The sequence below is a fragment of the Hyperolius riggenbachi genome, chromosome 2, assembly GCF_040937935.1.
Source record: "Hyperolius riggenbachi isolate aHypRig1 chromosome 2, aHypRig1.pri, whole genome shotgun sequence".
NCBI classification, from domain to species: Eukaryota; Metazoa; Chordata; class Amphibia; order Anura; family Hyperoliidae; genus Hyperolius; species Hyperolius riggenbachi.
Window position 1 is genome coordinate 507,746,953 of NC_090647.1, and position 14,031 is coordinate 507,760,983.

General features: G+C 43.1%; 1 protein-coding gene across 1 annotated transcript in view; it reads left to right on the plus strand.

The window, feature by feature from the left end:
• LOC137545257 (1,4-alpha-glucan-branching enzyme-like) overlaps nucleotides 1-6,999 on the plus strand; it is a 70,102-nt gene extending 63,103 nt beyond the window's left edge. Inside the window, exons 4-5 of the mRNA XM_068266376.1 lie at nucleotides 4,988-5,103; nucleotides 6,991-6,999. Of these exons, the coding sequence (XP_068122477.1) occupies nucleotides 4,988-5,103; nucleotides 6,991-6,999 (125 nt within the window). The remainder of the gene's footprint in view (nucleotides 1-4,987; nucleotides 5,104-6,990) is intronic.
• The last annotated feature ends 7,032 nt before the right edge of the window (nucleotides 7,000-14,031 follow it).

Consider the following 14,031-nt stretch of genomic DNA (forward strand, 5'->3'; position numbering starts at 1 on the left):
AAATGAACCTCTAAAATTAAAGAAGTTTCCTGTCTTGGCTTCTATACACTTTTTATCTTTGCATCATTCCTGTTTTTATGCTGTAATATAGTAAAGCTTGCCAATCAAACCAACAGGTGACAATCTAGGGAAATCAAGCATGCATTTAAAATATACAGGCAATTACTTTTTGTCAAAAATGTAATTAAATACTTTGAAACTAAAATAAACAGGCAAATAGCATGCAGAACTTTTTTTTTTTTTTTTTTTTTTTTTTTAGTGTTTTGGATTTGATTTCAGAAAATATTAACAGATTATCCCATCAGCCTGCTTTCATACAGTGTATGTGAAAACTTATAGGCCCACAGCGTATACTACTTCATTAGGACACAAAATGAGCCGTGAAGTCCAAAAAACAGTTTATGGATCTTCAGAATCAAATTGGGACTAGGCATAAATCAGGACAAGGATAGTGAGAATTGTTGGAAGCCTTGGATTCAATAACAGGTTGTCTAATGTCAGCAGAGGAATTTTAGCGTGACCATTTGGTTTTCTCTTGCCTCCCTGGTCAAGACCTTCTTCCAGATATCAGTTTGGCTTGATGACCAACTAAAGGTTAGGGACAGTCAATCCTCCCGTTTACAAAATTCGTAAATGTTTTACTCCATCAGTGCAAAAAACGTTAACTTAAAGTTTCTTTGCACAATTAAAGTGCTTTGCTTAACAGTGGCGTTCAACCTGCCATTCTCTCGTGAATACAGTATTTGACCAGTGTCTGTTTAATGGTGGAAACCTAAACCATGACATTTAGCCATGCCGAGAGGCCTACACTCCTTACACATTTGTCTAAGTGCATCTGAGGCTTCCCATGTGAGTTTTCTGTTCTCTGTTGGTAACTTCTTTATGACAGCCTCTCCTGGGCAGATATACTTCTGTTCCAATATTTTCCTGTTTTTAGATGATTTCTACCACAGTGGTTTGCTGAAATCCCAGAGTTTTAGAAATTACTTTGTGTGTTTCAGTATCTTTCTCAAATCTCTTGGAAGCTTTTTTCAGGCATAGTGTGCTGCAGAGACCTTTTAGAGAATGTTTCATTGCTACAAAAGTTCTGACTATGCCAAGTAATGTTTAGATCCGTTAGGGATGACTGCAGCTGCTGAATTGTGTGTAGTCAAATCTTACCCATCTACCCAAATCTGGTTCAATGCTTGAATAAAGGATACATGAGGTCATCTGAAAAATAAAACGTTTGACTCACCTAGGGCTTTTTCCAGCCCCCAGAAGTCTGGGGTGGAGGCAATGCCTCTGCCTTCCCCTATGTGAGATCTTCACCCGCGGCTGGGTCAGGATCTCATGATTGTGCTCCCGTCGCCGGGAGTGCTCTGCACTACAAAGATAATTCAGTTTTTTAAAGGCATGATGCTCAGGAAATGCTAATCCCCCAAAAAGCCTGGTAACTGGCACTTTCACATGGTTATCAATGGCAGCCTTTATGCCTATTTTAGGGTGCTCAAAAATTACTCAATAGTGCAACCCGATGACATTCCATTTTGAATATTTTATCGAATCGTAAGAGAATCTGTGTCGCAACATGGGCACCTGATTGATCTTTAAATCGCTTTCCATCTGAAATCTGTGCATTGGAATGGCGGAAAAATCTCTGTCGCAAGGGCTCGATCAGGTGCCAATGGTAAATGTGTTTGATATCGCGATGACTGACGGACACAATGAACCCCCGGTCAGTGTGTCTCCTCTCCGCCAGCATGACTTCTGGCCTCCTGCAGTGTCTTCAGTCACTACGAGCGCTTGTAACCATTCAAATCCAAAACACGGTGAGGTGAGATTTAAATGCATGGGGGGGGGGGGCACTTTACACTTGGACGGCGGCCCTGGCAGGTGGTGGCAACAGGTCAACTCCCAGTAAATTTCATGCTGCAGTCTACCAAAAATTGCTGTGGGGCCAGGCAATGGATCCCTCAATGATTGACTTGGATCAAAGAGGGATCTATCAATTGGTCGATCTGGCCACTCATCGGGTGATGCATAGGCTTCCTTTAGATAAGGAAAACACACGCAGTGGTGTAGCAATAAGGGATTCAGAGGTAGCGACCATACTGTGGCCTCTGGACCAGAGGGGCCCGTCAAGGGCCCTCCTTCAATTGCTCTATTAGCTTTTCATTGGTTCTATGCTGGTAATGATCACCTCCTATATGTGCTTTGAATAGTGGTAATCATTCGCAAACGGTTCTCCTCCTCCTCCTGCTCAAAACTGTCACTGGAGCTGTTTTTGGCAGATTTTGGTGCTCCATATCAATTGCTTTATAGGGGCCCAATGTAAAACTTGTATTGGGGCCCTTAGCTACACCACTGCACACAAACCTACCTACCTACCTACCTCCACACACCTCCAGCAGTGATAATATTTGCCACCACTAATACAGTATGAAGAATGCTGGTTTATCACGGTGGCATATTTAATTGAGCCGTGTTTTATCTCTGTGTTTATATGGCTATATTTTCTATACAAAGTGCATTGTTATAAAAATGAAAAAAAAAATATTTTTTTCTTTTTTACTTGTTTTCCTCATTTTCAGTGAAAAGAATTGATCTGTCAGCCCTTTATCTCGGAATTTGAGGGCTGCAGAGCCGCTTCCTGCAGAGAGCCCATCACATTTACTCTGAAACCTGCTGCTGCAGCAGTAAAATTGATGCCGCTTGTACGTTTTCTACCTACTGCATGTAGATTATTGTTCCCTCCGCCGCTCCCTTAGTCACCGTGGGTAGCTTCCTATTTGTCTGGAACAGAGGAACTTAAATCTCAGAGTGAACTTTGGTACCTGAATGTCTGACGTTTGCCTCCAGCAAAAATATTGACAGAGATGGTTTCATAGTGAATAGAGCACCTGGTGATGTGTTGGGAATGCTGAATGTCAGTCACGCTGGATAGTAGACGCAATGAAGCTGTTTTATGTATGCTGTGTTTATAACTGAAATGTGGAAATGCGCTAATGCCTCTTTCATCGTACAGGGAGATGTTTTTGCCTATACAGGTACTCCCTCCCTGACTTATGAATGACCTGTCGATATGAACGGCCCAAATTCTGTGATTTTGTGGGAGCTCGTCACTTTTTTTTTATTCAAATAGCCCTTGTAGTTTTTGAGAAAATAAATTGTAAAAAAATTCAAAGAAAAAATGTTTTTTCAAAATTTTTATGCATTTTAAAGCAAACCTGTGATAAGGTGCTGGGGCCTTCTGGAAGTTTGGGTGGATTGCAAAAAAAATCAATTCAATTTCAAAATCGTAATTGCAAAATTTTATGTTACATTTTCTGTAAGCGAAATTAGCACATTATGATCATCATTACGACAGAGGCACAAAGGGAGGTAGAGGCATAGGGGCACAGTGGGGGCAGAAGTAGCACAGAGGGGGGCACTGAGGGATCAGGGGAACAGAGGGAGCACAGAGGGGAGATTGCAGCGCTGTACAATTTAAATAGACTGCGTCGACATTTTGCTGTCTAACAGTCTCCTAGCGGCAGTCGCCACGGGGAGATGCGGGCGCATCGGTGCGCACAATCGCCTGCAAAACCCCGCCCCAGGACTTGACGCCTTTTGGTGTTACACAGTCCTGGGGCTGCCAGCTACCCGACGCCTGTTGATGATAGGCGGTTTGGAGGCAGTTAAATGCTCAAACCTGATAGAAATGAGACCTAACTTTAAAATTACTTTTTTCTCTTCTGTCATTTTGTTTCCTCTTCTGTATACTGTACTTCTATTTACTGACATTATTTTCTTCTGTATTTTATATTTCTATCTTGTTGCCTTTTCATATATAAACTTAATGTTACTTTTCTTGTAGTCATCTGTACTTCTATTCTGCTCTTCAAGTCTTCTGTCTTCTTTTTTTCTAACTTTTTGCACTGCGAGGCTGTCTTCACCACAATATCTGGACTACCTATGCAAAAAAGAACCCCACAAATCTCTCACCACGGCTCTCCTGTTGGTCTATTGGCTGGACCAAGGAGAATCTTCCTTGAGGAAGATTCCCCTTGATTAGATCAAAGGACCACCGAGTGCAGAAGATTTAAAGATGCGTTATGCTGGGGATCATTTTCTGCAGTTATATTAGGAGCACTGTCAAAAACATATTTGAATTTCCTGCCAAAGTTGTGTATTGGACTATGCACTGAATAGACGGATACCTCAGTGCATAGACCAATAGGAAACCCTGATGAGGACTTGAAAGATTCCTTTGCAGGAGTTCCTTGTAAAGCAATGTAACTGGAAGTGCTGCTCTTCAAACAAGAGTTGAAGTGAGAGGGAGATGAGGCTGCCATATTTATTTTATTTGTAAGCAATACCAGTTGCCTGACTGTCCTGCCTCCTTTGGCTGCAGCAGAGTCTGACTCACACACCTGAAATAAGCATGCAGCTAATTCAGTCAGACTTCAGTCAGAAACATCTGATCTACATGCTTGTACAGGGTCTATGACTAAAAGTATTAGAGGCAGAGGATTAGCAGGACAGCCAGGCAATATGCATTGATTAAAAGAAAATAAATGTCAGCCTCTATACCCCTTTATGGTTAATGAAGGTTATCTTCTGCTTCAGTGGACGCATCAGCAATATACAGGTAGCCCCAAAAATTAGAAATTTTATTCTGTGGGAACAAGTAAAAAACATTTTTCAAAAAGACCTTGTAGTTTAAAAAAAAAAAAATCGATTTAAAAATAGACAAAAAAATGGGTTTTAAACTGGTAAAATGACATGCAGGAGGGACCAGCGGTGACAGAGGGGGACACTGGAAGGGGGGGGGGGGCATAGAGGTGGTATATGAGACAGAGATGGCACAATGCTTCAACTTATGGACATATTCCGGCTAGGAACGAACCTACAGTCCCTATTTTGTTTGTTTCGCCCAGGACTACCTGTACTAGTAACTGCTGTAGGTGTGTTCAAACCCTTTCATTGTATGTGTATCGCTATCTAATGTTTATCTCTATTTCAGACAACTGGAACCCTTCTTCACATCCATATAACAAATCGGATTTTGGGAAATGGGAATTGCATATTCCACCAAATGACCATCATTCTCCAGTCATTCAGCATGGCTCAAAGCTAAAGGTAGGTGACTCCATCTTGCAGCAGATGTTGAATGAATATATATATATATGAATATATATAATATGATTCAGGCTGCGAGCTCTAGATAAGTATTTAATACATTCATGCCAGATTTATGGGATCACATTGGTTCTCCTGTCCTGGTGAAAGGTAGTAAGGCTCTTTTTCTGGCCATACACCTATTGCTTTTTCAGTTGATTCTGTCACGGAAATCTGCTGGGGATCTGCTGCCTGGAACATCCTAATTGCTCAATTTTGTGTAGTTATTTCATCCAAAGGAGGACCAATCATGTTGATAAAGGAGTGACTAGACCATCAATTGCCCTGTGATGTCGCTCTGAATGTTACTCTGAATTCAGCGATAATGGTTCACTGCAATCTCTAACCAAGATTGAATAGACAACATGGTGGAGGATTGTGACCTGATGGATATCCAATCAGGAGGTAAACAATTGCTTCCTGTGGGGAAAAGGGGGGGTGGGGGGGCAGCAGAGGATCACGGCTGCAATACACGGCCCAGCTGTGAGAGGTACAATGCATTCAATCAGTTCTCAATCGGATTTCTACTGTGATCTAATTGAGAGCAAGTAGACTTTGGTTGAAAATTGACCACAACCCAATAGATTGTTTGCCATTTTGGGAGATTATCTCATTTATGGACTTTGGCATTAAGATTTAAACCTGCTACTGTACACACCATGCAATTTTTCATCAGATAGATGTCGAATAGATAATTTCCAACAGGTCCAATCTGCTTTCTGATCGATTTCCATGGAAGTGATCAGAAAATTGATCAGAAAAACGATGGTAAATCCGATCCGAAAATTATCTATCGACCCATCTATCTGATGAGAAATTGCATGGTGTGTAACAGGCATTAGGCTGACTTTAAAGTAAAACAAATCTTTTGACATACTGTAATTCAAAGTTTTGAAAACATTATACATATTGCATGAATTGAAACTGAGGCTTAAAGAGGAACTTTAAAGGACAACTTCTGTCCTGTGCAAGAGTTCATGTTCACTTTAACTGAAGATAGAAGTTTTTCCTTTTTTCAAATAGACCGGGAGGGGGGATATATGTGGCAGATGTTTTGGTAAACCCCTCCCACAGTGTCATGTCAGGGCCATGCACTTGAGTTTCTTGTCTGTGAACCTTGTTGCGTTGTGGGGAGTAACAGCTGTTTCCAACTGCTAAAGCAAGCAATATCTCAACCTATCACATTGTTAGAGATTGTGTTTATCGATAATGACAGTTGGTGCTGTCTTTTTTTTTTTTTTTTTGACTGCAAGTAGTAACGATGTTGACCTGCAGGCTCAGGTTGGATAAAACATGAACAAGTTGCACTTTCCCCCTGCTAAACTGCTGACATCCATTCCTCCCACACCAAGCTGTTTCATTGACCAACTATCACCATCTCCGATCATGTGACTCTGGTAACAGGATTAGTAGGCAAAGAGAATTTGCATAATATGCACATTGGTGTGTGTTCCTACTACAAGAAATAAGTGACAACAATAATAACTTGCCAAGAGTTGTAACACTTCCCATTCAAAAAAATAAATAAATAATACAGTAAATAGCAATCAAAAATAGGGCCTAACCATTTTCCATAAAATATAAAATCCAAAACTGAAGTACAATTCTACCTGCTGTTCGACTTTATGATCCTATACTTATGGCTCCAGCATTCAGCATAACCTACAATTTCATTTTGGTGAGCTTTGGTCTGGGTGTCGCGTTTTACATCCAACTTTGCTATACGCTGGCCTTCTACACCTTCATTGAGTTAATTTGGTTCCGCTTTATTTATTCAATCAATTCGCTAAATGTTTTTACAACGCTTTGAAGCATTTTTTTAGTTTTCACATTTTTTTTTGTTTGCAGAGACTTTAATTCCTGGGCGCTAACCAGCGTCAAGTTCCAAGCAAATTACAATTGTGGCAAACTTCCTTGATTAGTTGAACTCTTTGTAAAATATGTACGCAGCTGATGTCAAGATCCCGGAATTGCATTTCAATATAATGACTTGCTTGCCCTGCAGGAAGGAAATTAGTTATCTTGACTATTTTACATTTGCTTTAGAAATCAAAGTGCAAATACAATCTTGGCAAATAGCTGCATTGTAATAGAGGAAGGCTGTAGAGGTGTTCTGCCAATTATGCATGCTGTGTTTAGTTGGAAATGCAAAGGTATGCCGTGAAGTACCACTAAACCAAAGGAAGATCGTAAACATATGGCTTGTGCTGTTTGTAGTGTATGTTGTGTGGTGGTTCCTTAATAGGTTATCATATCATTATATCAGTAATACCCAAGCAGCCGAAAAGCCCTCCTACTAAATAGCAATGCTTAGTGCATTCTTAAAACAGAAGGTATTTGTGATAATTCAGCTTTAAAGGAGAACTGTAGTGAGAGGTATATGGAGGCTGCCATATTGATTTCCTTATAAGCAATACCAGTTGCCTGGCAGCCCTGCTGAGCTATCTGCCTGTAGTAGTGTGTGAATCACACCAGAAACCAGCATGCAGCTAATTTTGTCAGATCTGACAATGTCAGAAACACCTGATCTGCTGCATGCTTGTTCAGGGGCTATGGTTAAAAGTATTAGAGGCGGGGCAGCCAGGCAACTGGTATTGCTTAAAAGGAAATAAACATGGCAGCCTCCATATCCTCTCACTACAGTTCTCCTTTAAAGGGGCACGAAGTACTTTTTTTTTTTTTCCAGAGTAAAATGAGCCATAAATTACTTTTCTCCTATAATGCTGTCACTTACAGTAGGTAGTAGAAATCTGACAGAAGTGACAGGTTTTGGACTTGTCCATCTCTTCATAGGGGATTCTCAGCAAGGCTTTTATTCTTTATAAAGATATTCCCTAAAAAGGATTTAACCACTTAAGGACTGCAGTCATAAAACCCCTTAAGGACCAGAGCCTTTTTTCCATTCGGACCACTGCAGCTTTCACGGTTTATTGCTCAGTCATACAACCTACCACCTAAATGAATTTTACCTCCTTTTCTTGTCACTAATACAGCTTTCTTTCGGTGCTATTTGATTGCTGCTGCGAGTTTTACTTTTTATTATATTCATCAAAAAAGACATGAATTTTGTCAAAAAAATGACTTTTTTAACTTTCTGTGCTGACATTTTTCAAATAAAGTAAAATTTCCTATACATTTGAGCGCGAAAGTTATTCTGCTACATGTCTTTGATAAAAAAAAAACCATTCAGTGTATAATTATTGGATTGGGTAAAAGTTATAGCGTTTACAAACTATGGTGCCAAAAGTGAATTTTCCCATTTTCAAGCATCTCTGACTTTTCTGCGCACCTGTCAGGTTTCATGAGGGGCTAAAATTCCAGGATAGTACAAATCCCCCCCAAATGACCCCATTTTGGAAAGAAGACATCCCAAAGTATTCAGTGAGAGGCATGGTGAGTTCATAGAAGATTTTATTTTTTGTCACAAGTTAGCGGAAAATGACACTTTGTAACCAAAAAAAAAAAAGTTTCCATTTCTTCTAACTTGCGACAAAAAAAAATGAAATCTGCCACGGACTCACTATGCTACTCTCTGAATACCTTGAAGTGTCTACTTTCCAAAATGGGGTCATTTGTGGGGTGTGTTCACTGTCCTGGCATTTTGGGGGGTGCCTAATTGTAAGCACCCCTGTAAAGCCTAAAGATGCTCATTGGACTTTGGGCCCCTTAGCGCAGTTAGGCTGCAAAAAAGTGCCACACATGTGGTATTGCCGTACTCAGGAGAAGTAGTATAATGTGTTTTGGGGTGTATTTTTACACATACCCATGCTGGGTGGGAGAAATATCTCCGTAAATGACAATTGTTTTATTTTTTTTACACACAATTGTCAATTTATAGAGATATTTCTCCCACTCAGCATGGGTATGTGGAAAAATACACCCCAAAACACATTATACTACTTCTCCTGAGTACGGCGATACCACATGTGTGGCACTTTTTTGCACCCTAACTGCGCTAAGGGGCCCAAAGTCCAATGAGTACCTTTAGGATTTCACAGGTCATTTTGAGAAATTTCGTTTCAAGACTGCTCCTCACGGTTTAGGGCCCCTAAAATGCCAGGACAGTATAGGAATCCCACAAATTACCCCATTTTAGAAAGAAGACACCCCAAGGTATTTCATTAGGAGGATGGTGAGTTCATAGAAGATTTTTTTTTTTTGTCACAAGTTAGCGGAAATTGATTTGAATTGTTTTTTTTCACAAAGTGTCATTTTCTGCTAACTTGTGACAAAAATAAAATCTTCTATGAACTCACCATACTCCTAACGGAATACCTTGGGGTGTCTTCTTTCTAAAATGGGGTCATTTGTGGGGTTCCTATACTGCCCTGGCATTTTAGGGGCCCTAAACCGTGAGGAGTAGTCTTGAAACCAAATGTCGCAAAATGACCTGTGAAATCCTAAAGGTACTCATTGGACTTTGGGCCCCTTAGCGCACTTAGGGTGCAAAAAAGTGCCACACATGTGGTACCGCCGTACTCAGGAGAAGTAGTATAATGTGTTTTGGGGTGTATTTTTACACATACAGATGCTAGGTGGGAGAAATATCTCTGTAAATGACAATTATTTGATTTTTTTTACACACAATTGTCCATTTACAGAGAGATTTCTCCCACCCAGCATGGGTATGTATAAAAATACACCTCAAAACACATTATACTACTTCTTCTGAGTACGGCGATACCACATGTGTGACACTTTTTTGCAACCTAGGTGCGCTAAGGGGCCTAACGTCCTATTCACAGGTCATTTTGAGGCATTTGGATTCTAGACTACTCCTCACGGTTTAGGGCCCCTAAAATGCCAGGGCAGTATAGGAACCCCACAAGTGACCCCATTTTAGAAAGAAGACACCCCAAGGTATTCCCACATACAGAGGTTGGCGCTCTTAGTGTGGTCCTGCACCTGTGAGTATACCTTTACTGTCCCCCTTGACACAAATGGCTGTGCATACAATTAACCATCCAATAGGCTACCCACTAGCGGGCCATTGAATACATATACATTCGATTTTTTTCAAATCAGTACCCCCAATGTTTAGATTATATGTTGTAGCAACTACCGCAACTACTACGGGTGCACAATTCAAAAGTCCTTCAAGCTTTATGTGGAAGCACATTAGCAAAACAGTTCAGACACTTCATATATCCTCTTGCCCCTGGATATAGTAAACAAACTCCTCCTTCCAATCCTCACTGCTCCTTATATCATTTCCCAAGAGAGGGTTTTATGGATAGTGAAGCCTTCACCACACCCCAGTGAGATGCACTCACCGTGTGTTAAGACCTGCTGATAGGTCAAATGGAGCCTTGGGACAGTTCCCGGGTCGTCCCCCACCACTCTGGCAATGTATCAGACCTCTTCACCTGTATACAGGTATTTTTTGTTCCCTTAGTACCTCAATAAAACAAATGCCTCAAATAGTGTAATACTGCTTCTTTAATAAAAAGGTTAAAAAATCCATTACACTCACAGATTAAAAGATGTCATCTTGCATAGAGTATTTTCCCACGGGCTCTCCCCCGTAATGTTGGCCGGTTGGCTTAGGCACACCCCAATGTATCTGCAGTCCACACCGCCGCACGCTCGGTGAGTTCTCCTGCCCTGGGTGATGCCGCCGTCCGCGTGTGTATACTGGTCTCTTCCGCGTCCAGGCCCCGCGTCCAGGCCCCGCCCCCCAAGGTATTCCGTTAGGGGTATGGTGAGTTCATAGATTTTTTTTTTGTCACAAGTTAGCGGAAAATGACACTTTGTGAAAAAAAAAACAATACATATCAATTTCCGCTAACTTGTGACAAAAAATAAAATCTTCTATGAACTCACCATACTCCTAACGGAATACCTTGGGGTGTCTTCTTTCTAGAATGGGGTCATTTGTGGGGTTCCAATACTGCCCTGGCATTTTAGGGGCCCTAAACCGTGAGGAGTAGTCTTGAACCCAAATGTCTCAAAATGACCTGTGAAATCCTAAAGGTACTCATTGGACTTTGGGCCCCTTAGCACAGTTAGGCTGCAAAAAAGTGTCACACATGTGGTATCGCCGTACTCAGAAGAAGTAGTATAATGTGTTTTGTGGTGTATTTTTACATATAACCATGCTGGGTGGGAGAAATATCTCTGTAAATGACACATTTTTGATTTTTTTTACACACAATTGTCCATTTACAGAGAGATTTCTCCCACCCAGCATGGGTATGTGTAAAAATACACCACAAAACACATTATACTACTTCTCCTGAGTATGGCGATACTACATGTGTGACACTTTTTTGCAGCCTAGGTGCGCTAAGGGGCCCAACGTCCTATTCACAGGTCATTTTGAGGCATTTGTTTTCTAGACTACTCCCTACGGTTTAGGGCCCCTAAAATGCCAGGGCAGTATAGGAACCCCACAAGTGACCCCATTTTAGAAAGACGACACCCCAAGGTATTCCGTTAGGGGTATGGTGAGTTCATAGAAGATTTTATTTTTTGTCACAAGTTAGTGAAAAATGACACTTTGTGAAAAAAACAATAAAAATCCAATTTCCGCTAACTTTTGACAAAAAATAAAATCTTCTATGAACTCATCATACACCTAACAGAATACCTTGGGGTGTCTTCTTTCTAAAATGGGGTCACTTGTGGGGTTCCTATACTGCCCTGGAATTTTACGGGCCCAAAACTGTGAGTAGTCTGGAAACCAAATTTCTCAAAATGACTGTTCAGGGGTATAAGCATCTGCAAATTTTGATGACAGGTGGTCTATGAGGGGGCAAATTTTGTGGAAACGGTCATAAGCAGGGTGGCCTCTTAGATGACAGGATGAATTGGGCCTGATCTGATGGATAGGAGTGCTAGGGGGGTGACAGGAGGTGATTGATGGGTGTCTCAGGGGGCGGTTAGAGGGGAAAATAGATGCAATCAATGCACTGGGGAGGTGATCGGAAGGGGGTCTGAGGGGGATCTGAGGGTTTGGCCGAGTGATCAGGAGCCCACACGGGGCAAATTAGGGCCTGATCTGATGGGTAGGTGTGCTAGGGGGTGACAGGAGGTGATTGATGGGTGTCTCAAGGTGTGATTAGAGGGGGGAAATAGATGCAAGCAATGCACTAGCGAGGTGATCAGGGCTGGGGTCTGAGGGCGTTCTGAGGTGTGGGCGGGTGATTGGGTGCCCGCAAGGGGCAGATTAGGGTCTAATCTGATGGGTAACAGTGACAGGTGGTGATAGGGGGTGATTGATGGGTAATTAGTGGGTGTTTAGAGGAGAGAAGAGATGTAAACACTGCACTTGGGAGGTGATCTGATGTCGGATCTGCGGGCGATCTATTGGTGTGGGTGGGTGATCAGATTGCCCGCAAGGGGCAGGTTAGGGGCTGATTGGTGGGTGGCAGTGACAGGGGGTGATTGATGGGTGGCAGTGACAGGGGGTGATTGATGGGTGATTGACAGGTGATCAGTGGGTTATTACAGGGAATAACAGATGTAAATATTGCACTGGCGAATTGATAAGGGGGGGGTCTGAGGGCAATGTGAGCGTGTGGGCGAGTGATTGGGTGCCCGCAAGGGGCAGATTAGGGTCTAATCTGATGGGTAACAGTGACAGGTGGTGATAGGGGGTGATTGATGGGTAATTAGTGGGTGTTTAGAGGAGAGAATAGATGTAAACGATGGATTTGGGAGGTGATCTGATGTCGGATCTGCGGGCGATCTATTGGTGTGGGTGGGTGATCAGATTGCCCACAAGGGGCAGGTTAGGGGCTGATTGATGGGTGGCAGTGACAGGGGGTGATTGATGGGTGGCAGTGACAGGGGGTGATTGACAGGTGATCAGTGGGTTATTACAGGGAAGAACGGATGTAAATAATGCACTGGCGAATCGATAAGGGTGGGGGGGGGTTTGAGGGCAATCTGAGCGTGTGGGCGGGCGATTGGGTGCCCGCAAGGGTCTAATCTGATGGGTAACAGTGACAGGTGGTGATAGGGGGTGATTGATGGGTGATTGATGGGTAATTAGTGGGTGTTTAGAGGAGAGAATAGATGTAAACGATGGATTTGGGAGGTGATCTGATGTCGGATCTGCGGGCGATCTATTGGTGTGGGTGGGTGATCAGATTGCCCGCAAGGGGCAGGTTAGGGGCTGATTGATGGGTGGCAGTGACAGGGGGTGATTGATGGGTGATTGACGGGTGATTGACAGGTGATCAGGGGGGATAGATGCATACAGTACACAGGGGGGGGGAGGGTCTGGGGGGGTCTGGGGAGAATCTGAGGGGTGGGGCGGTGATCAGGAGGGAGCAGGGGGCAGTTTAGGGACTAAAAAAAAAAAAGCGTTGACAGATAGTGACAGGGAGTGATTGATGGGTGATTAGGGGGGTGATTGTGTGCAAATGGTGGTCTGGGGGGTGGGCAGGGGGGGGTCTGAGGGGTACTGTGGGCGATCAGGGGGCAGGGGGGGGCAGATCAGTGTGTTTGGGTGCAGACTAGGGTGGCTGCAGCCTGCCCTGGTGGTCCCTCGGACACTGGGACCACCAGGGCAGGAGGCAGCCTGTATAATACACGTTGTAAACATTACAAAGCGTATTACACGCTTCCTATCCGGGGATCGTCGGGTTAACAACCCGCCTTCGCTTCCGATTGGCCGGCGGGTTGACGTCGCGGGTGGGCGGAGCCTATTGCCGGTGGATGCGCGCGCATCCCAGCGCGCGATCCCCGGCCAGAGAGTGCCCCAGGACCTGACGCCAATCTGCGTGACGTGGTCCTGGGGCTGCCACTTTGCCGCCGCCAATATGAAGTAGGCGGTCGGCAAGTGGTTAAACAATGATGCTGGCCAGTTTCCCTGCTTGCTGCACAGTTTGGCAGTTGGACAGAGCAACTGCCATTCACTAAGTGCTTTTGAAAATAAATAAA